The sequence below is a fragment of the Hemibagrus wyckioides genome, linkage group LG02 (assembly GCF_019097595.1).
Source record: "Hemibagrus wyckioides isolate EC202008001 linkage group LG02, SWU_Hwy_1.0, whole genome shotgun sequence".
Classification (NCBI taxonomy): Eukaryota; Metazoa; Chordata; class Actinopteri; order Siluriformes; family Bagridae; genus Hemibagrus; species Hemibagrus wyckioides.
In genome coordinates this window covers 24,545,942-24,571,057 of record NC_080711.1, presented here as the reverse complement: position 1 = coordinate 24,571,057, position 25,116 = coordinate 24,545,942, and the positions used below count along the sequence as shown (strand labels likewise).

The 25,116-nt window shown below is 41.8% G+C and overlaps 1 protein-coding gene across 2 annotated transcripts in view; it reads right to left on the bottom strand.

Annotated features, from left to right (window-relative positions):
* Window positions 1–917: 917 nt before the first annotated feature.
* Window positions 918–25,116, bottom strand: part of xylt1 (xylosyltransferase I) — a 56,436-nt gene continuing 32,237 nt past the window's right edge. For both annotated transcript variants that reach the window (XM_058417083.1, XM_058417091.1), the window contains exons 3-11: window positions 22,480–22,652; window positions 19,338–19,540; window positions 13,332–13,412; window positions 12,760–12,976; window positions 12,217–12,393; window positions 9,153–9,418; window positions 8,010–8,205; window positions 6,111–6,444; window positions 918–3,854 (exon numbers count right to left, since the gene is read on the bottom strand). In XM_058417083.1, coding sequence (XP_058273066.1) covers window positions 3,532–3,854; window positions 6,111–6,444; window positions 8,010–8,205; window positions 9,153–9,418; window positions 12,217–12,393; window positions 12,760–12,976; window positions 13,332–13,412; window positions 19,338–19,540; window positions 22,480–22,652 — 1,970 coding nt within the window. In that variant the 3' untranslated portion in view covers window positions 918–3,531. The remainder of the gene's footprint in view (window positions 3,855–6,110; window positions 6,445–8,009; window positions 8,206–9,152; window positions 9,419–12,216; window positions 12,394–12,759; window positions 12,977–13,331; window positions 13,413–19,337; window positions 19,541–22,479; window positions 22,653–25,116) is intronic.

Sequence of the window (25,116 nt, the reverse complement as noted above, 5' to 3'; positions counted from 1 at the left end):
AAAGTAATATTTTTATTTAAGTCGAGTGTTTATCTGCACTTCATGTCATTAAAAGTTAAGGTGAATAAAAATTCTGACCATATTATCAATACAGTCAAAAGGCTTAAATTGGACCAATATAATGACCCTTAATAAAAACCCTTAAGAAAAAGTCTTAAAAAGTCATTGTCATTTTTTTAAAGTTTAAAATGTAATTAAATAATCTATTAAAATTAATATTATTAAATATCATTTAAATGTATTATTCACCATGGTCAGTGTTCTTTTCCATGCTGAATATTATGACTAACTCACTGATTCCTTATCAATAATTTTCATTCTATTTGATGCAAACTGCATTATTTATGCCATTTTTGTCAGATTTTAAATCTTATTCCAAATCCGTATCTTTGAAACATCATCTTGTCAGTCTGTTTTAGGTTTAGGACTCTCTCTAGTCAAATAGACAGGACTCTGGTTTTGCAGGAGGGAAAATAACTTCCTGGGAGCGTCACCAAAATGGCATCACCAAAATGGGTGCAAGATTTATTAGATTTTACTAGATCTTGCTATGATTATATGATCTATTTCATGTCATGGATACAAAGTGACCGGAAAAAGGATACTGTATTTAAAACCAATAGCCAAATTTACAAAATTCTTGATTGGCTAACTAAATTTGATTCAAGTCCCGTCCACATTGAGACATCTGACACTTAGCAAGATTAGGACGTGCAATATGGAGAGAGAAACCATTCACAGTTACTATGAGTAGTGATGCTAGCTCTCCCTGATTCTCTCTGTGACTCAGCTGAGTCTTAAGAGGTTTGTAATGTTGTGCAGGACCTTATCTATCACTAACACTGCACTAATGCATTAAACGGTTGATGTGATGTGACATTCAAGCAGCTTGTCTGACACACAGAAATGAAGACGAATGATTTCTTTTTTTTTTAATTCAAATAAAATTCAGTCGTGGGGAAAAAGAGAGCGACAACAGAGCTGCAATACAGAAGGCATTTTACACCAGCAGAGAATTAATTTCTTTTTCTTTTGGCTTGACGTTGACACACAGAAGGTTGGGAGTTCCTTAGACGGGAGAGAAGCTAAGGCACGCAGGCTACCTCCTGCCGGAGAGAGAGCCGGGGATTCAGAATAAATTGTGCAACAGTTGCCCAACAAAACATTCCAGCACTGACAACAACAATTTGCTGTGAAACTCTATGAAAGGCAAAATGATCATTAAGAGCTTTATAAATCACACAGTCAGACTTTTTTTGTCTCGCTAGCCTTCCACGCTGTCACATTACATTTTTTCCCCCCTCCAGAGCCATTCATTGCAACTGAGACTCTGAACACTTTTTTAATACTTTAAAAACATCTGTCAAATACAAAAAAATTACATTATCATTCCTATCAAAATAGCTATAGTACATAAGACTATGTAGAAGTGAGTTTTAAATAAGGTTTGATGTGAACGGTAATTGTCATTAAAAAGAGGTAAATGACGGTAGACTGATTTCTTTAAAAGGTTTTTTTCAAAACAGTTGTGCAGTTTTACAATCTTAAATACACACATACTGTATAACCACACACGTTATACTCTTTATTTAAAAAAAAAACATCCAAAGGATGAATTCTCTCTTGCTGTCAAGTCTTAAGGTCTTAAATTAGAAATGTGACAATGTCTACAATACTCTTGTTAACACCACTAGCATTTTAAGAATGGGATTTCTGCAGAAAAGCTTTGATACCATTAAAACCTCACAAAATGACACGAGTGCTTCACTGGAAATTCAACAAAACAAACCCTGTCACAACACTGAAATCCTGATCTTCACTTTTGTATTGGACATGACCTCAGAGGACTGGACGATGATCTGGGTTGCATACAGAGGAGAACAGCCCGACCTGCTCATCTTAGGAGACGCCCATGCTTCTGCTCGTACATAAATTCTTAATCAGAGTCTGATGCAATTAATGTGGAACCATTAAATCGGTATAAAAATGGAGGAAAATCTCAGTTTGGTGAAAAGGTGGAGTCCAGAAAGCTTGCAATCTTCTTCTCTGCTAAAAATATGCCCCAAGCAGTCAGAAAATGGGCGTGGCCCTGTGATTTATTATTAAGGTGAACACCCCATCCTTGTGAAACGTGACGTCTGTGGAACTGTCGTGCCTTATAGGACGGTTCAGAGTAGCTATGGGTACCGGTGACGTCATCGTGAAAGTGGCTTCAACCAGTTTTGGGGCCGTAATTGAGTAAGATGAGCAGATTCAATTATTCTTGAGACAGTACAGAAAGATCACCGGTCTGCTGTCGGGTCTAGTCGGGGAGGGTGCAACGTTAATGCTGACGATAATCCTGCATTGTGTTTATTTTAATCTAGTCACGTTGGGTCAATGGCCTTTGTAAATAAAGGCAGCTTGTTTTTACAAAAAGGTATTGATTGAGCTGCAAAAAACAGCATATAGACATTAGTCATTGACTAAAAAAATAGCTATTTCATTTATATAAACACATGAATAAATAGCCAACTCAGTACCCTTACCCTATACAGTAAATCCTCTGCTTCAGGGAAAATAAAGTAAAAAGAATAAAATCATTTTTTATTATATTTTCTTCTCCCTTTGTGTGCCAGCACAGCTGACACTTTCCATTTCAAGTCAGGCAGCCTGCAGGCAAGCTGTAGAGTCAAGAGTTCGAAAAAGCCAGGAGAGAAAGACAGAGACAGACAGATAGAGACAGACAGATAGAAACAGACAGACAGCCTGGCAGTTCCAAGAACCTTCCCACACACATTCTGCTTTAGGCTCCTGCACTCGTGGAAATGTGGAGTGTGGCCCAGCTTAACTCTACTTGGCAATTAACTCAACGTTCACTCCTATAGACCAGCCCATGAAGGGCCGCTGTGGCTGGGGGCAAAGTGCCTTACCGACTGTGAGCAGCTGAAGACTCCCATCTCGTAGCCTTTAATGCCACAGTTTAGCATTTCGTGGAAACATCTGCACTGAGTCTGTGGGGGTAATGTGTGTGTGTGTGTGTGTGTGTGTGTGTGTGTGTATATATATATATATATATATATATATATATATATATATATATATATATATATATATATATATATATACACACACCTGTGTTGCCATAGATAAAAAGGCTTACTCTAAATGCATCCCTTTTGGTCACAGTACCTATGTTGAGGTCCGTTCTGTGCTTGCAAATGTCCCCAGCAAAGTCCATGCAAAAGGCATCTTAATTTTCAAATTTGTTTGATCAAGTTTAACAAAAATTTTGATCACAGTTATTTCCATTCTCAAACCTAAATAAATAGAAAAAAGCTCAATTGCACTCATAATTATGAGTCTGAAACACCACTTCATATAGGTCTGCTTTAAAAAAATTCCTCAGTGTTTGCTGTCTCACCCCTCGCCTGAAAGGGCCGTACGGCTCAGATTCTTCTGAGCAATGAGAAAGAAATAAATAATTAAAAAATATCAACAGCCAAACAATGACGATGCAGCAGGAGATGCAGGGCAGTGGTGGCGTTCCTGCTACCTTATGGTGCCATTAGCTTTGGGAAGCCCAAGCTGTGATTTGGGATCGGGGCTGACTGAGCTCCATGCTGTGTCTCTGCATGACTGCAGGACAGGACAGCCAGAGGGGGTTGCTGAGCAAATGTCTGCAGCTGCCCATGCCTCACCAACCAGGTTGTCCACCCAGCGCTCTAACCTCATACCCGTCAGCCCAGCATTACGCTCCGCCTCCTCCACCTGGCCTAAATGCACTGGGATGTTCAGGATGGGGTTAAGCCCATGGAAGCTTTGCTCCATGTAGCTGTTCTTAGCTGGACCGTTGTGCATTTTCAAGGCATCATCTGTAGAAGGAAAAAAACCCAAAATTATTATTTAATGAATAATGAATATCTGACATATTGTAACCCATTTCTCAAATGTTTTCATTGTGTGTCTGTTCTATCTAACATTTTGTCTGGGTCTTGAGTTAATAGCATAACAGGTCTGCCATTGCACTGTAACTGGCCAAGCATGTATTTAATAGCAGAATACTTTGGTGAAAAATGGCTTAAGAGGTTTTTATGTGCTAAAAAAAAGTGAAGGTGTATCTCTAAAATGCATTAGCTAGGTCTACAGGTCCTTATTTAGATTTGGGCACCTTCCTGGTCTTCTCACACTAACCAGCCATCTACATTGTTCAGATCTAATTCTCATTTGTCTATTAAATCCTGTGTTGCCTCTGCATCATTTGTGCTCCTAAGCTTCATCATGTGACTAAGCTTTAAGCTGCCCTTTCAAATTACCACCTTTCTGGATTAAGCATCTATCTGCCTTCTCTGACTGCCTCTTTCCTGCCTCACAGTCTCACAGATATCTCTTTAAAGTACCCAATTCCAGCCAGTAAGCCTAGCTGGCCCACATTTGAGTGGCATTATAGTGTTTTAGGCATAGACAGCATTGCCCAATGTTGCTGGAAGAGGCATTCAAAGTACAGTTCAACCAAAGAAGATATATGAATGAAAATCATCATGCTTATATGGCCCATTAGCTTTGAAAAAGCATTGAATTTGCATGTGGCCTTATAGCTCCATATGTAGGACTATACTGTAGGATGCACGTTCAGAGATCATCTCAGAATGGAAAATCATGGTCAAGGACCAAGTTTAGCTTGTTGCTTTGCACAAGGCCAACCTGATTTCCCACTAAGCCCTCACCTAACATCTATAACTTTTCATTAATGGATGTCCAGATTTCACTGAGGTACAGACTGACTAGGACCACATAAAGGCACTCTATAAACTTTTATTAGCTCTGGGTGCAGAGCCATGATCAGCTGGAGGACTTAGTCTCTGCCTTCTGCATTAATCATACGCCACAATAGTGATTCATCCTGAGTAACCAGCCATGCTTCTCCCAGCTCAGACTGCTACTCACAAATCAGAGCTTAACTCTCATCAGGAGTTCTGTGGACAAATTCGTCATTTAAGTCTAAAGAAAGTCAAAGATGAAATGAAACCTATATTCCAACATGAGTTTATACCAGTGTGGATTTTTATGTAAGGTGACCTGAGCTTTGTGTACTACTCATATGCAAGTCTATATTTAGTTGATGGAGCAGAACAATCCCAATGCACAAGCCTCTGAGAGCCAAAGTGAGGGTGACCTCACAGCATGAGTTTCTACTATCTGAGCTGGTAATGCATGAAGAAAGAGAGATTTCTTAACAAATGTCACTGCATTAAGATTAACAATGTCTGAATGAAACGTTGGAATGAATTTGCCTTGATCTGTTTGGAGCTTAAATGAAAAGGGATAAAATAATGAAGAGAACCATTTATAGCTCCTGTTGACAGCAATGACATCAGCTTGATAGCACTGACACTATACATTCAAAAGAAGTTGTAGAACGATGTGCATCTTAAAGTATCCATCCCTTATAATTAGTGGATTTAGCTATTTAAGGCACACCCCAGACCACCTCTGGGAGCAAACTCAGCACAAGTTAACCAGGAGCTAAACAGCATGGGGTTCCATAGCCAAGAAGCCACACAAAACTCTTTGAATCACCAGGTACTATGCCAAGTGCCACTGACATTGTGCTTTAAAGGATTGCAAGTGTGTTTTCCTAACTGCCTGGCAGACTCACAGCTGAGTCTGCATTTGGAATACCTGGAGAATGCTACCTGACTTAATACGCAAGCAGGAGAAATAAACACAGATGGTTTGCTTGGTTTAGGGCCCCTAAGTCCATTGACATTCAAACTACAGTCATTTTCAACAATTCTGCATTCTACTTTGTGGCAACAGTTTGAGAAAGCCACTTTTTCAGACTGACCGTGCTCTTGTGGAAGCAATATGCTATTACATAAACAGTTTGCTAAGAGTAGAAAGGAAGAACTTGCACAAACCCCAGACAGCGACCCCTTTAAGCACCTTTGGGATTGAACTAAAAAGTGGATCGGAAGTCAGGGGCTAAGTGCTTAACTTCGGTGCCTGACCTTGTTAAATGCTCTTGGGGCTATATGTTGCATCTAAAGCGTCTCAAAAGAGGGTCCAACACCTAAGTCATACCCCTGATCATCAGTTTTCCTGCATCTCATATCACAGTGACAACTCACCTTGGCGGATGGGCAGGTGTTTGTGGTGTGTAAGCGGTGTGACGAGGAAGTGTGTTTCGGCCACAGGGTTCCAATGGTGCAGCACTCGGACCGTCCACATCCCTGGCCGCAGTGGTGTGTTCAGCGGAGGCCTGTAGTGTGTGAACTCTGCAGTGGAGTCGATTAAGACGTCATAGGTAGCAGCGATCACGTTAGTAGGGTCAATCCACACCACCGTCACTGTCACATTGGACCCTTTAGCCCACTTCTGCATCCCCACCGGCTCGTCCAGAGGCCCCATCAGATTACCAAAATTGCGGAAAATTCTCTCCTTAGCATCCCAGTCTGTCCCAATCTGATGGAAAAAAGGAATGATGTCATACATTATGCTTTTGTAAAAAAAGGTTTAATACAGCAGTGTACCAACATGGACCACTATGTAGACAGACGCAACACTTCCTCCAAAAATAAAACTTCACTGCAACCACAGTGACTAAATTCTTCTGTTATGTTGTACCTGAACACAAGAGTAAAAGACATGGGCACATATTTGTCTGCTGGTACCTGCCTAACTGAACATAACAGCATCAAGTGAGTGTCAAACCTGTCCATGGTTTTGTCTTCTCATGCCCACTTTGGACTCCCACTGAGCTTATTTATGGCAGTGGAGAAGGTGGGTAGGAGACTGGGAGTTATCTAGTGCCAGTATCCTAAGGCTGCTTCTTTAATTCTAACATTTCTACACAATGTTTCCTCTTCTGAGCATCTGGGATTTGTCAGTAAAACAGATAGAAGACTCTGTGTCAGTATTCTCCATAACAAGGCTTCCTCTCTTTTTCCCAAACCAAACCAGTGGCTACAGAAAACAATGCAGACCAATTTGAAAGCTTGTTCTGGGAAATACCTGGACACCAGATGAAGGTTTAAGAGGCTTACAGCACTAATCATTGTCCTCAGTTTTCTTGCAACAAAACATACTGAGCACTCCAATACTTTTCTTATTGACATATCGACACTCGGTGTCCTGCAGAGACTGACTGAGAGGAGCTGTTAAGAGACAACAGGTTGCCTGATAACATACTTGTCCTGTTAAAAACTCCTCAATTTCTTCGTCTCTGCATGTGACCCAACCAACCTTTCAGCTTACAGCAGATAAACCTGGTGCAGCAAAGCATGCAGTCATTATTTTACACACCCCCACCACACCACGCCCCCCTCACACACACACTCCTGGCAGACAAATCACTGATTATGCCAAAGGGCAAGATGATAGGTACGGCACAGGCTGACAGCTAAATCAATGAAGGACGTCTGAATTATTGCTTGCTTAACGGAGTATGTCAGGCGGAATGCACAGCAGAGTAAGATTACCAATAATATTCAGAGGTCAATTTCCTTTCAGTGCACACAGTGTGTGAGCATTTGCACATATATACTGCCAGAACATTTTTACTGCGATGGGCAAGAACAAACCATTCATTGTTCTGAAATCTCCCTTTTTTATTTGTTTTAATCAACCGAACCACTTTGTTTACTACAGTGAGTTTTTCATTGTCCAACAACAGACCATAAATGACCTAACACCAACTCACTCACATGCGGTTCTGCTGAGGGTGCTATCTCCATTGTGAAAAAAGCATAAGCACAACAACAGCCAATTCATTGCCTAAAGCATGAATCACTGAAAAGACAATCCTTCCTGATTCTAATCTAAATTTTATTCTCTCTTATTTACTCAGCAGAATGTCCGCATGTTGTTCTGACGGAGGCAGTAAAATAAACCTTCGCTTGTTGATCTGCATGAATGTGCTTGTACTTTCACCAACTTGTACGTTCAACACAAGCCTGTGTATGTGAATAACAGAGATTTCTCTCACCTCGCACTGGAACCTCAAGCAGACAAACACCAAGCTGTCTTACCTCAGCAAATTGCAGCCTGTTAAAGTTGTTTGGTGGGTTGGTGAATTTGAAGAACTTCTTAGGCATCACCCAGGTCTCCAGAGTTTCCAGCTTGCTTGTAGCCAGATTGGTCGCGTGATGCTTCACCAGATAACCCTGGAACTCGTCATATAGGAAGTATATATGGACAGCCACAATATGTCCCATAGCAAAGTACCTGGGGAGAAAAAAGCTTCCTGTCAAATGGTGCAATAATCCGGCTTAGTTTCCATACACCTGCTTAAATAATGTTAAGGTATATGCATGTCTCATGCAATATTGACATTTAAATCACATCTAGAGCATGTGATGGTCAGGATGACTACGGCACAAAAATTCAGTGAAAATGCAACATCAGTATTTCAAAGGAGGTAACAAAAAGCGTGTTCGGTTTTGCTCAAGATTCATTGACTAACGTTATCCAGTAAATGAATTCATAACAAAAGAAGAAGATTTTCAGATTACACTGGAGGACCAACAGATCTGTGAAGGAGCAACAGAAAACTTCTCCTGGCAAGAACTCCACCCTAGACTCATCAGTATTCCAGCCGATGCTGGAGAACCTCCTGCTCCCCTGGCCAAGCTGAACAGCAAACATTTACAGCGGCCGTAAACATTAACAGAGGCCCTATTCACACACCCAACCTCCAATCCTCTTATGGCTCATGTCACAGCGGTATGCCAAAACAGAACTCTCCTTCTGCCCTTCACACACCCAAAACTGGCAACAAGCGGCTCGTTGTGCCCTACAACCCCTCCTGACTCTCCTTCACCCCCTCCTTGTGTTGGGAGGTGGGAACTACTCCTAAATACTGACACAGGCCTGTTTGAGGCTGAATGAATCAGTGCTTCTTTCACAAATCAAACATGCACTGCTCTTGTTTTAATGTCTCCAGCACAGTCTTGTGGCGTCCGTGGTGTTCACCTCGGTGATTACTGGGTTAACATGCCATGTAGGCCTTCACTTGAGGTACATATGGCTTTATTTAACAGATTCTCTTTCAATAAGACTTTGAGAATTTCCTCCTTTGCCTCGTTTTTGTCTTACCCTAAAGGGTTAAAATTAATTGTGAAAAATTCCTGTGTTCCTGAATGAGATGTTGTGTTTACTGAAAAAGTACTGACCTACAACGGTTGTCACTGGCGTCTCCTTGCAGGGAGTTTGTGGCTCGTGCCAGGCCGAGGCGGGCGAAGGCATGGTAGTGGGTGAGAAGTGAGTCACTGAGGCTGTGGACACCATCAGGTTCATCATATATGTTTTCCCAGTAGGCTTTAAGTCCTGGCATTCCTTGAGGATAACTTCCAAACAGGAAGGCATCCAGCTGATTCACAATCTCCTGATTCACGCTGGCCTCAAACTTGCGTGCAAAGAACGTGGGCCGAGCCGTTTGCTAAAAAAGACAAAAAAAGACAGAGGAGGATGATGAGAGACATTGCGCTGAGTTTTGGAAAGAACAGAGAGGATAGGAATACAGGGAAACAGACAGGAAAGATCAGATGGCAAGCAGAAATTGGAAGGAGCATGCAATCCAGCGGGATGCACAGAGGAGAAGAAGAAGCGGCAAAGATAGAACTCCATTCTCAGGAGATGTGATTGATGGTAAAAATAAAAATCAAAGTGAAGTGCCATCTTTGCATGTCAGTCAGCACACATCAACTACAGCTATTCAGAAGAATCAGCCTGCTAACATGGAAGAGAACAAAAAAAAAACCCTTCTGTGGAGAGAACAGAATGAATGAACTTAAAATTTCTTTTTAATTCTCAGTAGAGAAGAAAAGTCCTAAAATACACAGAACCAGACATGAAAATATAGGTGTATATCGACAGCAGTAGTTGAACAGCTGGTCTCTGGTCGTTTTAATTTTTCAATATTTATTTTCCTCCTCAAAGCCTCTTCAGACATGGAAAATGTCCAAAAAAGACAATCGAGATTTTTCACAGAGCGTTTGTGACGAGAATTTCCCCTTCCCTGAAGAGTCTGAGTGGAAGAGGTCAGGGTTAAAATAGAGGGAGTCTTAGAGGTGATTTAAAGCGTCCATGTCCAGGAAGCTCTTTCAGAGGTTCCTGGCTCTTTGGAGGCTCAAGGCTGAGAATGGCTTGTGAACGAACTGAACTGCCACGACGCATTTCAAGCTTCCGTCACCCGCCCTTTGTCCTCATCTTTTCAGATGCCGCTGCAAGAGACGAAGCATTGTTGGAGGGTAATTACTCAATAGCCATAGCTGTGCTTATGCTCTTAATGGACTGCAAAACTCTCGCACCCTTCCCCCACGTCTCCCAGGATAGACTTGAAATGGTTAACCACAGCAGCTGATCACAGAGGCCCTTTCACATGCTGCTTTTCAGTACTGATCGTCAATTGAAGGCTGCTGGGGTGAATTTCAAACCACAGCTAGAAGTGCTTAAATTGTGCTAGTTATTTTGAAGTGCCTGGGCCCCTCCTCTTTTCCTCTTATGAACAACTCATCCTCAGCTGCAGGGCCAACTGAAACACTCTCACACACACACACACACACACACAGGAAAGGAAACACTAATTACCAGTGCAGCAAGCAGATCCCAAATATCTCAGCGTGTAATTTCCCTTTGGTCTTAATGCACTTTGGACTTTTTTAATCATCGCATACCACAGCATCTTGCAAATTTTATTTAAGGTTGGTCGCTTCTGACATTTTGACGCCTGAGAGTGAAAGAAAGATTGTGGTGTTGATGTCATGGGCATGCCACAAAGAGCAGAGCCACTGAGATAATGCCACAGGAGACCAGAATTAAAAATTAATACCATAAATTAGATAAAGAGAAATACAAAAAAGGAAAGAAAGAAGTCAAAGAGAGAAAATTGAAACGAAACAAAAAAAATAAGAGTGAAAAAACAGTGAAAGAAAAAGAATGAAAAAGCAGAAAGAGAAAAGTACAGAGTAGAAATTAAGTTTAAGAAAAGAAACAAGAAAAAGACAAAAATAAGGAAGAATTTATCTTATTTTTTTTATAATAAATTGTAAGATCAAAAGACCAAATGGTAAAAAAGGATAAATGAAATAATAAGAATTTATAAAAATGGCTACAGATACTGATGAACTTTAAAGGGTTAAAGAAAATAAGGCATACAAAAAATGAGAGAGATGGGGGAAGTAAAAGAAATTTAAAAAAAAAAAAGTAAGCCACGAAGAGGGGAGAAAAAGTAAGAAAAAAGAAAAAGGGCTGCAAAAAGAGAAAAAGCACAGACTGCTCACTTGCAGACAAAGAAGATGGAAACAAAAGCAGCAGCATTGGCCAACTCTTTGGAGAAAATGGAGCCCACCTCCTTCTCCTATTGAATCCATACGCAATCCCACACTCCCACTCATTCCCCAGAGTGATGGGAGATTTTATGACAGGAGGAAAGAAACTGTGAATCTGTTGTGTCTGAGTCCATGATCACATTCCCAGCGCACATCCTATCTGCGTCCATTTGACGGGAAGCCACCTTCGCCATTGATCTTGTGCCGGCTACAGTTAATTACAGATCCTTGCACATGTTAGCATGGCTTCCCTTCCTGTTAAGACTCATTGGATTTCTAATCGGAGTGGAGATCGGCTCTGGCTGGCAAACCCGTCCCGCACTATTAGCTGTTTGTTCGGGGCAAATTAAACGGCTGTAAAAGAGTCTGCTGAAGAATGTTACCCTGTTCATTTCAGGTGTGGATTCGTGGCATTAACACTACAAAAGGGTCAAGTGAGTGTAGCTAATGAACTCTTCCCTTCTGTTTGCTGTCTTCAGCCCAGCTCTTGGTCTGGTTAAAGACTAAGACTGTGTAGGCATGAGCTTTTTCACTTCTTCACTGGACAGTTCAGCTTTTCTCAGACAAAGCTTCAGCTCTAGAAACCAGAAGGTGGTGAACAATATCATTGCACATTTGACTTAAGAAGAATTCCTGTGTACCTGTGGGCCATCAACTGGCAAACCTGAGGAACAGATGCAGTTCCAGCAAAGAATTTCAGCAGATTGTACCATGCTCTCAAAATATACTATAGAAGAATCTCCGAGCATGGGGGTATATCAAAGTTCTACATTGTATGGTCACACCCAGGTTTATTTGAAGGGAACTGCAGACCACTGTGTCCAGATGGTTCAGAAACTTGACCTAACGTACCAATCTCTCTAGGTAAACGGTTTTGGGTCAGAAAAAGAGATTTAGCATGGTTTACCTGGAAGCGGGGAAGATCAGACGGTTTGAAGTCATTGGGGGAGCAGCCACACCAGTCCACAATGTGCTTATACTGGCACTTGCAGCCTAGTTTTCGGTTCCAGTTGGTGATACGCAGGTTGTTGTCCACCATGCTCTCACAGTGAGGGCTGTTCTCTAGCACAGTGTGAAAAAACGACTGCAGAGAGGAAGAGATAGAGAGAGAACTAATGACATCAGATAAAATGAAGACGGATGGTATACAGGGCTGCCGTACCAGGAGGTCTGCTTTTTTAAATGTCTACATCTGTGGAAAAAAGGAGCCTGCTTTTCTCGGGCCAGAATCCAATACCTGAGGGGAGAATTACTATAGCCAGGCAGGATAAAGAATCACACCTCTTTTCTTTTCTAACTCTGCTGTAATTAAAACCATTCACTTTACACACTTAACACACTGCTGCCGAGTCAGAAAATAGGAGTGCACAGCTTCTGAAATTCTGCTCTACTTTACTCAAGTTGCTGATCAAATTTTTATAACGTCCAGTAACGTATTAAGCTAACTCACCTCGGCTGGCAAGAGAGTGTAAGCGTAGAAGCGTTTCATGCTGGTGACCAAGTCGTCAGCGGAGTTGATGATGTACTCCACGAAGGCACGATTTAGCAAGAACCAATCAGAGCCTCCATCCACAGCAATGCCTTCTGGAATCTTCCTGTCCCCCAGGCGCCACATGTGTGTGTCACACTCATAGAAGAGCCGGTCCAGGCCCTGCTTTCTGATAAATCTGCAGAGTCCAAAAAGCCCCACATGTCAAACCTTTTGCTCTTCTACTGTATCTTATTACTACTATTCTTATAATGCTGAGATCAGATGAAATGCTCATATAAACATCTGGGACTGAGCTGACATACTGCCGCATTCTAATAACGTTTTTCTCATATCTGTGAGGAAGAAGGTATGATAAGTTATGATAAAGAACTTGAGAGCAGTAGGCTTTTAGAAACTTTCTAGAATTAAATGCTAACATAAATTAAAAAAACAATAGGATATAATTTTCTTCAACACAATTTAAAATGTGACCCCAGCCTTTCTATTCCAGTTCATATGGTACATGTTCATATGATACCTTCGCTACTCACCGAGCATTATCTCTCCCATGAGACTTGATGAAGTTCATGTTGCGGTACTTGGAAAGGAAAGCCACCAGCTGATCATTAGTCCTGAGAGTAGGGAAAGAAAGAGAAAGCCAAAGGGGAATGAGAGGATTCACTTCCTTTGTGTTTGTTTAAACGTAAATAAGTTTCTTCGTTTTAATCAAATGACAATTGTTTGCCTGGGCACTGATGTCATTTGTAAAATCCATGTCAATAAAGCATTTATTGAATCGAGAGAGAGAGAGTGAGAGAGGAGATCAATCAGGCTAATGAGAGGCAGTGTAAATGAGTGCAGGGCACAGGGGATTCTGGGAAATCTCTAACTCACACTCGGGTGCCGCAGTGAACCAGATACGAGCGGCCTGCTTCAACCACAGCATGACAGCCTCTACGCTCTCATTAAATGACACACGCACACAGAAACCCCATACAGTCGAACGCTACCCCGGGGAGGCGAGAGCAGGAAACACCTAACAATTAGATTTCATTACTGGCACTTTTCTTTAATTTGTATTGGATAAGGATAATTGTCATTATTGTGTTAACCAAGAATAGCAAGCTTTCGCAGAACGTCTTCGTGACAGCAGTATGGAAAAAAACAGATAAGTGGGTACGCCTATGTTTTCTCTGAATCCCTTAATTTAATTATGAGCAGCACGATAAGCCAACATATGGCGCAGTGCTGAACAACTGGCACTATTGTTCATGTGTGAACCTCGATAGGATTTTTTTAAAGGAATACTTGAGTGTTTTTCCGTCTTCTCTATCCGTGGAGTATTTGCAATTACTACACAGTCACTGACAGTCAGTTGGTGCTGGTACCCTGTATGGAGAGGTATGTGTTACAGCCTTGAAAGAAGAAAGTACTAGTTTAAACCCAGTTTACACAGGGTTAACTGGATATCCATTCAATTAGCCGAAGCCAAATCTCGCTAAGGGATTGTATTATTTTTTAAGACGTATTTGATGTCGGCAGCATCGACCTGTCGCCTCCATACCTGTGACTATGAATCAATCACACACCCACACTTTCTGCCACACACACACAAACAAAGACAAGCATACACACCCTTTCTGTCTGCCGAACTCCCAAACACTACGAGTCCCAAAGCCACTGAAGATTGGCATGAGACCAAATTATAGCCTTAACCAGGCTGTCATAGCCATCACACACACTCACACACACACACAAACAAAATTTTCCAAGTCTCTGTATACCCACACAGACACCAAAATACATCTGAGTGGCAGTCTTGCTGCATCAGTCTAGCACACACACAACACGCTAACGCCTGGCCATGTGGTGGACAATAAAAACCTGATCAGCATCAGCAATGAGAACGCAGCAGTTGTGTGTAGGTGTGTTGTGTGTATTTGATTCTTTCTATGGAACGAGTCTGTTTATCAGGATCTAAAAGGTCTAAAAAAGTTCCTGTAAGCAGGACAGTGTATTTCAAACTATTCGTCGTGTGTGTAGCGTGTGCACATGATTAGCATGGACAAGTTTTTTTGACACGTTTGCCTGCTCTGAGAAAAAAGCAGAAAAGCTCACAGGGTTTAGTGGGAAAAATTGCAAGTCTAAGGGCAAACACTGTAAACAAAGCTGTATGTTTTTTTGGAAATCAAACTATTTTTTCATTGGAAACAATTTCTTGTGTGTCTGTGATGGAGTTCGAATACGATGAAACCTTCAGGAAAGTGTAAAGTAACCAGGAACTACACTTTTGTTTAAAGGAAAGTTTTGCAAAACTATACAGATTGGATTAACGAATTTGACGGTCGCATGTTTCAACGCTAATTGACAGAATTCAGTAGCTGCCCTTTAAGACTTCTGTTATAAATAAGTTTGACATGAAGAAGTTTTAAGATCTTTCCTCAGTTCATGAGAATGAATTGAAGTGCGAATTTAGGTCGAAAAACTTTTAAGTGTTCCATTAATGTTAAAATTATTGTGGTTTGTAACATGTAGAAGCACAGTCCAAAGACATGCTTCTAGGCTGACTGGAGTCTCTAAATTGCCCGTATTGTGTGATTCAATGAGTGTGTGTGTGCCCTGCGAAGGGTTGGCAGTCCATCCAGGGTGTATCCTGCCTTGATGCCCAATGACGCCTGAGATAGGTCCCTGTGACCCGAGCATAGATTGAATAAGCGGTACAGACAATGAAATGAAAAAAATATTTAGCGCCCTCTACTGTCACCATCAACTGTGGCACAAAACATTTAAAGATTTCAGACTTCACCTTTAAGGTCATTAAGATAAATCTGATGTGCAGTGGCACCAGTCAGACATAAAGACTGTGTGAACAACGGAAGAAGAAAGTAAAACAGAAACATGAGAAGGATGGCATTTAAAAAGAGAGAGAGAAAATAAAATAAAAACGTAATTACAAAAAGATGAGTAGTAACAGGAATGAATAAGAAACAGACAGGAAGTAGACTGAGCAGGTGAGAGGCTCCAGAAGAGGGCACCATCGAGCCTATCGAACCCCAGGGGACGAGAAGAACAACAGACTCTGCACTTGTCCTCTTCCTCCATCTGAAAAGGCCACCAAAACAGCTGCACGGACTTCCAGCAGAGCCGAAGAAAAGGAACGATTCTGTGAGGATAAAAAGGCCAAAACGAGTGGCGCTCCAGGACAAAGCCTTCCCACAATGCCACAGGGCTTTTAGGAGCCTCTTTCAGATTCAGGCATGCGGAAGGACATCGGGAGGAAAAGCTCAGGGGGAAAGTGAGTGGGCCGTCATGAGGTCAGAGGTCACTTGGGGACAGTCAGTCGCTGCTGAGGAGTCTAGATAGCAAGAAACATCAACCTTTATAAAATTTAACTGAAATTGCACCACAGTTCCACGTGTCATGCTCCGAACACAGTGGCGTCTGTCTCTTTTGCTGAATTTGCTGATCGGCTCCATCTGAGGCCTAATGTTCTAATATGCACACTTGATTGACAGCTGTCTAAGACTCCACCTACATCATCGCTCAAGCAACTTAACACAACAGTAGATAGACTGAATTACAGAGTTACACAGTAGCTACAATCACTAAGCTACCTTTTGCTCATCAGATTAAATAAATACTTTTCAGGATATTAATTTCATTGCACAGATGTTCAGTGAAAACAATGGTCACTGAAGCTATTTTGCTGCGTTCTTCTAAAAGAGAATGTTGAACACAGTAGGAGTCTTTGAGCATTGGAAGGGGCGTGGCATTTATATTTAGCATATTTGTACATTCTGGATTTCCAGTAAGAATGTTCTTGTGCCTTTCTGGCTGTTTATTGTAGAAAATAGATAAAGAGCAATTTTGTTCACTTGAACCTAATTAGAAAGAGTTTACAGATTTAATCCCCCCATTAGTGACTAAAATGATTCAGTCCTGTGAGTTTATCAACGTGAGCATATTCAGTCAATAGCAACTCGCTATATTTGACACAGTTATGAATGATTGAATCTGATTTGAGAACTAGAATTTGATAACCTAGTATTTTCCATAAAGAATTAAATGACACCTCACTTCAGTCTTCCTCCATTCTATCCTCCACTCCACTCTCTCTCTCTCTTTCTCCCTTTTACTGACTATCACTAAAAATAAGCTGGTGCTGGAAACATAATTTATATTTTACTAGGGCTCTTATCAGAAATTATTTGTACGTTATTTTGCCGACTGTCACTCAGAGTGTGGATGGAATTGTAGTTGGAGAGAGTTATGGAGGAAGAAGAAGAACAAAGAGATGCTCTACTGTAATGACAAGACAGGCCTTGCTTAAGGAGGATAAAAGAGTTCAATCAGACCCTCAGTTCCTTTTATCGTGCTATTCATTACTGCCTGTTTCCTGTACAAACATGACACACACACACACTTTAAAGGAGTACAAGCATCTGGAACACGTCTCTGCTTACTCCAATTTTGCACAGGATGTAATGGGAGTGTATAGCTACCAGTTTAACATGGTTCACTAAATGTGGTCTCCTCAGCCATCTATCTCATCATTGTTGTCTACAGGATGTTGCACAGCCAATCACTGTCTTCTGGCTTAGCTAGTAGGTTATGAAGGCGGGGTTGTATGTGGTTCAGATAGTAATGTAGTTCCGAGTTGTTTGTATGTTTATATATAGTTTTAATACAGGTTTGGGCTGGAGGCTAAACTGGTGGCTACAAGCTTTCCTTAGTAACACCATGATTTTAGCTCCAGGGGAAATTGAGAAAAAACAGTTGCTCTTGGCAGATCAACCACTTTAAAAGGTAAAGGGGGTGGTGCTGGTGCTGGTGGTGGTGCTGGTGGTGAGGCATTGGTGAGGTGTGAATTTCCCTTTTTTTTTTTTTCTTTTTTTAAGTGAAACTACTTCTTTAATGAGAGGGCTTTTTAAAGAAGAGTGTGTTAATGCCATGTGGACTAAGTGCTATCAACTGCCCCCCTGCCAGGCTATTTCCAAATAGCGCCCGAATCCCGATCAGCAGGCTGGATACAAAGAAAGGCTCTCGTCTCTTTGATGTTCCCGTTTAAGGAGCTTTAGCTTGAAGCCATCCACCCCCATCCCTCTCTCCCGCTTTCTCTCCCTCTCCCTGACGGATAGAGCACCTGGATTAACCTCGGAGAGCGGCTCTAACGGAACAGGATGGAAATTTACGGCTTGGCTCTATCGATTCCCTCCCCCTGATTTCTGAAGGCCGAGAAAAATGACAGGGCCAGAGGATCGATTTTAACCGGGCAGAAAGACTGAGCTATCCTGCAGCTCACCCCACGTAAATTATAAATCAAACATTTCCACACACTCTCAAATCTAGTCTGTTAGCGAAGCCTCTGTGGATTTGTGGTGCCGTCTTTCTTGTAAAATAAGCATGGTCATGAAGCGGGACTGTGTTTCATTACTTTCCTTATTTTGTTCAGTTGGGGAAAAAAAAAAGTGCAAAATGTTTTCTAAGAGATAAATAATAAACAAGAACCGGAGTGAAAACTGAAATGCAAAACCAACCGAGTCATAATGTCCTTGTAATTTATTCCTGTCCATTGCTCTCATCTACTTGCTTTTTCTTATATTTATTTTTATTTTTTATTCATCATATGGTTTCCTGCTTTCATTTTTGCATCCAGATCCGTTCTCCTGTACTTTGTTTGTCGCAATGATGCTGCAGGCTTCACCGTTCTCTGTGTAATCCTTCACCAGCTCTATGAAGCATCGTACCTGCTGACACGAGATCAACCGCCACCACTCATGGCCTCACTCAATTACTCTTAATCCCTCCAAAACTTAATGGAGACATTGCTTGGAACTAATCTGCCATGATGCCCCGTGGCTCACATGCATGCCACTCAAGTGCAAAACTCCATTGATTTAGATTTTTGGTAATCGATAAGAGCAGGTAAGGAAACAAGAACAAATGAACTCAAACACTGTGATCAAAGTGAACCGGAGACATCAGTTATGCTCCTGAAAGCATCAGTTGCACTGTAGCTGAAAAACCTAAGGCTAAGGGCTCAGAGCGTGAGTTCCAGAATATTGTAATGGAGGGTTTTCAATCATCAGTAGTTACAAACTGAAACGCCGGCTGACAAACTGCTAATCGCCCCTTTAGAATTAACGCCCCAGAATTACAAGAAAGAAAGTACCTGCTTTTGTGCGGAAAACAAAACCAGTTGACTGCAGTGCCATTGCTGTGGATGAAGTTATGAAATAAACATTTAATCAACCAGAGCTGAGTTCTTGTATAGCGAGACTGCTAGCATCAGATGATCTGTTGTGGTGATGTCATAGTCAAGCTAGCTCTAGCAACTGATCATCACATCATCACAGCTGGCTAGGTTGGCTATAGTATGCAAACGGACACTGAAACTTTCTCTGGTTGCTATGACAACCTTCCTAAACTGTCTAGTCAGTAGTACCTACAACCTGGGAAGATCTATGACCTGGAGCTGTATTGAGTCCAGTAGTAGTAGTTGATGAAAACTCACCATGATTTGCCTGAATTGATTTATTATTTCTCTGAGCACTTACCTGATGGGGTAGTCGGCAGCGCTCAGGTTGATGAAGAAGTCCCAGGGCCAGTGGCTCATGGCCAGCAGGTCCGTCATGCTCTGCAGGTACATGCTGAGGAGACTGGCTCCGCCCCAGATCGTCGACTTGCGCCAAGTCGTCACGCGGACGTTCGGGTAGCGCTTAGCCAGTGCTAGCATCTGTCTGTGGAGGTAGTCTGAGCGCTGCGAAGAAACAGAACAGCCTCAGGTCACTTTATTGGTCTGATTAGCACTGTGGATATCAGAACTACGCAGGATGCTGATTCAGAGACTTTCTCATTACTTTAAACCATATGGAATGGTTTTAGTGGGTGGGGCTACATTTGATGTCACTAAATAAGATCCACGTTAGAGGTTCAGAAGATGATGCGAAAATTTTAAAGCACAGAACCTGCATGGTAAGCTAACTATGTTAGCTGGTGGTAGTGATGAAACGATGGTGGTCGTCATGGAAACGCTGATGAGAGGATTTGGGCTGATGTTATCTTATTGAATTCTGTAGTCTGATTGGTCAGAAGGTGTTGATGGATTTTGTGTCACAGCAGCTCTGACAGCGATTCAGAGGTTTACATTAACGTCCTCGTTCTAATACGTTACCGTTTCTATAGCAACAACTCATTCACAAGGTGTATAATCCACTGATAATAAAGTGAGTACATTTAATGTGTATAGAAGGAGTCTCCAGTGTCAGCACTTTGTAAAGCTTTAACTTTTCCCACATCTTCAGGACAGAAGAGTATACACTTATACCTTCTCTGTAACAAACATGGACAAGCTGCATTTTTTTTGTCGTATGAACTTCAGAAGAGAGAGAGAAAAAAAGAGAGAGGCTGTTGAGGGGAAACATGTCCTACCTGCTCTAAAATCACTACACTTCCACCTGTACTCATTAAACCAGCTGTCTCTTACACATCGGCTTTTTCTCACTCTTTCTTTACTCTGGTCTCTCCACACACTCCTTGGCTGGTTTTGATCTCTCTCTCTCTCTCACTCACACTGACACACACACACACCCTCTATTCCCCCTCCTCCATGTTCCTCTCGTATTTTATCAGCTCATGAAAGCAACTGAAGGCGAGAGAAGCCGGAAAGCAGAAAGACTGCGGATGATTGACTGAAAGGCAGTCGTGTTAACATGGCTTTAGAGATTAACACACACACACACACACGTGCCCCGCCATAACTTGAAGGAGTTGATTAAGTGTATGCTTGGATGTGTGTAATTAGGGGGAGGGGGTGTGCCGTGTGTGTGTGTGTGTGTGTGTGTGTGTGTGTGTGTGAATAAACAGGCTTTCATGTTGCCACGCCGTTGATTTGTATGTGTGTGTGTGTGTGTGTGTGAAGCGTGACTGAGCCGCTGAGTCTCCTCCTGTAATAATCCCCCATCAGCCTTTGTGTTAAACGGCTTAGTGAGTGAAGAGCGAGACACAGAACCCTGCTGTTTATCTGCCAAACCTCTTCACTCTAAATCAGGGTTCCTCAAGAGTTCCTCACATGGGTAAGGGTTCCAGCTTCCTAATGAGAACATTGTCTGAAACAAACCACTCTGTTACAGGGTTCTGTCAGGTTATACATGGAATCTTTTCCCTAAGAGGAACAAACTGAAAAACCTGCTGTACAGTTAACATCCTTCTCTCTTCTCTCCCTCCACCTTTCCTTTCCTAAACTATTCTTTCTCATCACATTTTCTTCTTCTTCCATCTTTTTACTTTCTTATCCTTTCGTCTTTTTCATGCTTCCTTCCCATTCTTTCACCTTCTGTTCCCATCATTTTATCTTTTTTTCTTTCCCTCATCTCTCCTCTCTTTTTTCTTCCCATTTACCATCTTCTGTCTTTTCATTTCTCCTCTCCTTTCTTTTATTTGCCTATACTTTCTTCTTATTGTCCCCTCTTTTTTTATTTTCCTTCCCCTCATCCATGCTTCAATCCAATTTTGCTTCTTTCTTCTGCTCTCACACTTTCTCCACTAATTTCATCTCCTCCATATAAAATTCCCAGTTTTCCTTCCCTCTTCTTTCTTTCTGTCTTTCTGTCTTTCTTTCTTTCTTTCTTTCTTTCTTTCTTTCTTTCTTTTTCTTCCACCCACTCTTTCTCCTCAGTTACATTCTTGTTTTCCTCATCTATTTTTTTCTTTTTCTTTGCATTTTCTCTGTCCTCCTTCTCTCATTCCTTCTCCTCCTCCACATATCCTTTCTCCTTCTCCTTCCTAAATCCCCACATCCTCTCTTCTCTCCTGTACGCTTGTCTTCCATCTCTCCTTCTTATAGTCCTCCTATTCTCCTCTCTCTCTCTCTCTCTCTCATCGTTTTTCTCTCCCCTCTCCCTATCTTATTCTATCTGTCTCCTTCAGGTAGCTCCTATGATAGAGGATGTTCACCGCAGGAGACAAACTGAAACCAAACAGGATGTCTCTCGCTCATTTCCTCTTGTCTCAATCTGTGCATACATAAACACACGAATGCACACACACACACACACACATGCCAGAACTAACCCTGAATAAAAGTCACGCAATATGTTTCCTGTAAAAATAAGTGTAATACTATTTAGTGTAATGTTAAGCAGGAAATACAAGATATTTACATTTCTGGCATGTGGCAGACACCCTTATCCAGAGTGACTTACAATTTACCTTGTTTCTTATACAACTGAGCAATTAAGGGTAAAGGCCCTTGCTCAGGGTCCCAGTGGTAGCAGCTTGGTGGACCTGGGATTTGAACTCACTACCTTCTGATCAGTAGTCTAACACTTTAGCCACTAAGCTACCACAATCCCCCCAGATATGCCCCCATATTCAAGATATTTAGAGGGCATTGTAGCGTAACAGTGAACACCTTTTGAGTCTGGTTCCTCTCAAGGTTTCTTCCTCATACCATCTAAGGGAGTTTTTCCTTGCCACAGTCGCCTCAGTCACCTCAGCCTTGCTCACTTGGGATAACATCTAGGACTGTCTGTCTGTTTGTCTGTTTATATGTTTGTTGTTTTCTTATGTTGTTTCTCATGTAAAGCTGCTTTGAGACAATGCTCTTTGTTAAAAGCGCTATACAAATAAAATTGAATTGAATTGAATAACAGTGTCATTTACATTGTGTGTGTGTGTGTGTGTGTGTATATGCAGTACCTGGTCCACATGGATGTAGTAGAAGTGTGACGTGTGGTAAATGGCCTTGAAGAGACGCTGCACTTGGCGCGAGGCTCGGCCGTGGACCACCAGCACGAAGGCGATACGCACAGGTACAGCCGGCACTGTCTCCATGGAGTCCTCCTCCCAGTGCACGTTCACACTCGCCTTACCTAAACACACACGCACACACACACAAAACAGTTATTCACTTACTTAATCAGGGAAATCTCCCTGGGAGTTCAGTCCCGGCGTTTGTTTACAAAACACACACACACACACACAGTACTCCTATAGTGCACACAGGTAAGTCATTAATAAGCTGAAGTATAAGAAGAAAACCAGTGAACAGGTTTATGGTGTTGCTTTCTGCTGAAACATGAGATAGTTACAAGAGAACATTACACTATAAAGTCATATGAGAAAGTTCTATCAGAAAGTTTCATCATAAAGTTACGCGAGAAAGTTATATGCGAGAGTTCCTACTTTGTCCAAAATAAAGCGACAAACTTTAGAAAGGAAACAGCTGTGGGACTGAGAATGCGGCTCACTCAGGCAGATGTGGCTTCATTTGAATAACACAGTGATGGTATTTTTTCCATGATAACAAAATGTTGTCACATGCAGTACCAGTACTGGCAACTTTTTAATACTTTTGGAGCATTAAACTGACCAAATGACATTTTGTTATTAAGCAAAAATGTGTTAAAGCTCTTCTCTTCATGAAGAAGCCACCTGAGAACATTGTGAACGTTATTACTGGCTGGTTTTCCTTCACTCTCTGATCCCAAACCGTCGCTGCTAAGTTTAGGTCGGGACATTCTGCTCATCTTATTCAACTCGTATTAATATTTATCTTAGAAAAGCATTTTAATCCTTATGCAGGAATTAAAACGGGGGGAAAAAGCATGAGAGGAATTTTCCCTTTGCTCTGTGGATAGAGCATTGAAGGTGCAGTTTATGATGATCAACCTGGCTCTGGACTAGTCAAAATACTATAGTTTCAAAGACAGATCATAAACGTCGTCGCTTCAGGCTTCTGCTTTTTGGCCTTGAAATGGTGCTACAATTAACTGCAATTTATGTTTTAGAAACAATGTTGCTAGGCAACTCCACCTAGTAATGCCTAGCTAACATGTAGCATGTCTTTAATCCAAAAAATGTGAGGGCAGTGTCACTGAAAATGAGACCATCAGGACTGTCCTTCAGACTGTAACCAATGAAAGAAAATGAGCAAAGAATCCAGCTAGACTGTAATTACACTTAACCCTGGAACATCAGTGTTACATCACAAATCATGCATTTATTCTAGAACTAGCAACTTCCAGGTTCACATGGAATCCTCTTAACCCCGCCCACAGCTAAGATACATCTTTTTAGCCCCACCCTTTTCCCTAAATATTTGTAATTTGTAGTTTTAACAGAGTGTGCTGGGTCACGTAATTATCAATACAGTTGTAATTCTCACACACCTTATAAACTGCTGCTTTAATGCATAACAGTTACAATAGATATTAAATTAAATATGTAATGTTTACAAATTGTTATAATAAGGCATTAGCATAGCTGAATTAGTGTAGCTATTGCAGATGTGTAACTGGAACTTGTGTATGTGTGTGTGTGTGTGTGGGAGAGAGCGAGAGAAAGAGAGAGACAGAACAGGACACCAGAATCGGCAAGAAACAAAATCGAGTTAAGATGGAAACATTAGATGCGCTATTAACGCATTGGCACTCGTGGCCACGCGTCCTAACCGCAGCATCACCTCTCGCACTGGAAGTGTTTCACTGCAGCCATGAGAGCGAGTTACAGGACACCACCATCACATCTCCTCCCTTCAGCCGCTCACAAATAGCACAGCAGACCGCAAGGACTCGCCGAGAGCTGAGTACAGCTTTCTAAAAATGCCCTATCGTGTAAAAACACACACACACACACACATAATGCTACAGCAGTCACATGCTGCTTCTAAAGCCGGCCACGTCGGGTTCCAGGGTGGATTCGTTTTTTAAGAGCCTCATATTAAGTTACACCCAGAGTGGTTCTGGACCAAGGCCACGCTCCGACTGCAGTCTGATGAGCCGTAATGACTGTAATTGCTGTCTCTCAGTCTTGTCCTTACTGTCCTATACCTTTAACCCAAGGCCTGAGGGGGGCAGCTGGTGGCCACTCCTGGACCTCTGCTTTTCCTCTAATCAGTCCCACAGCTCTTTAACCCCCTCGTCTGAAATTCTGTCTCTCCTGTGTTTAGGGACAAGAGTGAGTAGATCAGCTTCAAATGCAGCACCAACGCCCGCTCCGTCTACTGCGTCCTGTCATTAACACATGGGCACATGAACTCTCTCTCTCTCTCTCTCTCTCTCTCTCTCTCACACACACACACACAAATGCACACAGTCTAGCGCAACATCTCACTGTGCATCAAGTTAAAATCTTCACGTTTCAATAATCACGAATCAAGAAGATTTATACAGACAGACAGAGTTTGGGTCAGACAGACAGATAATCAGGGATGGGGTGAGACAGATATACAGGGATGACAGACAGATACATATACAGGGTTAGTGTCAGACAGACAGATATGCTGATACTTGACACCATGTGTATTAGCATGTAATGAACTGTAAGTGTATTTGT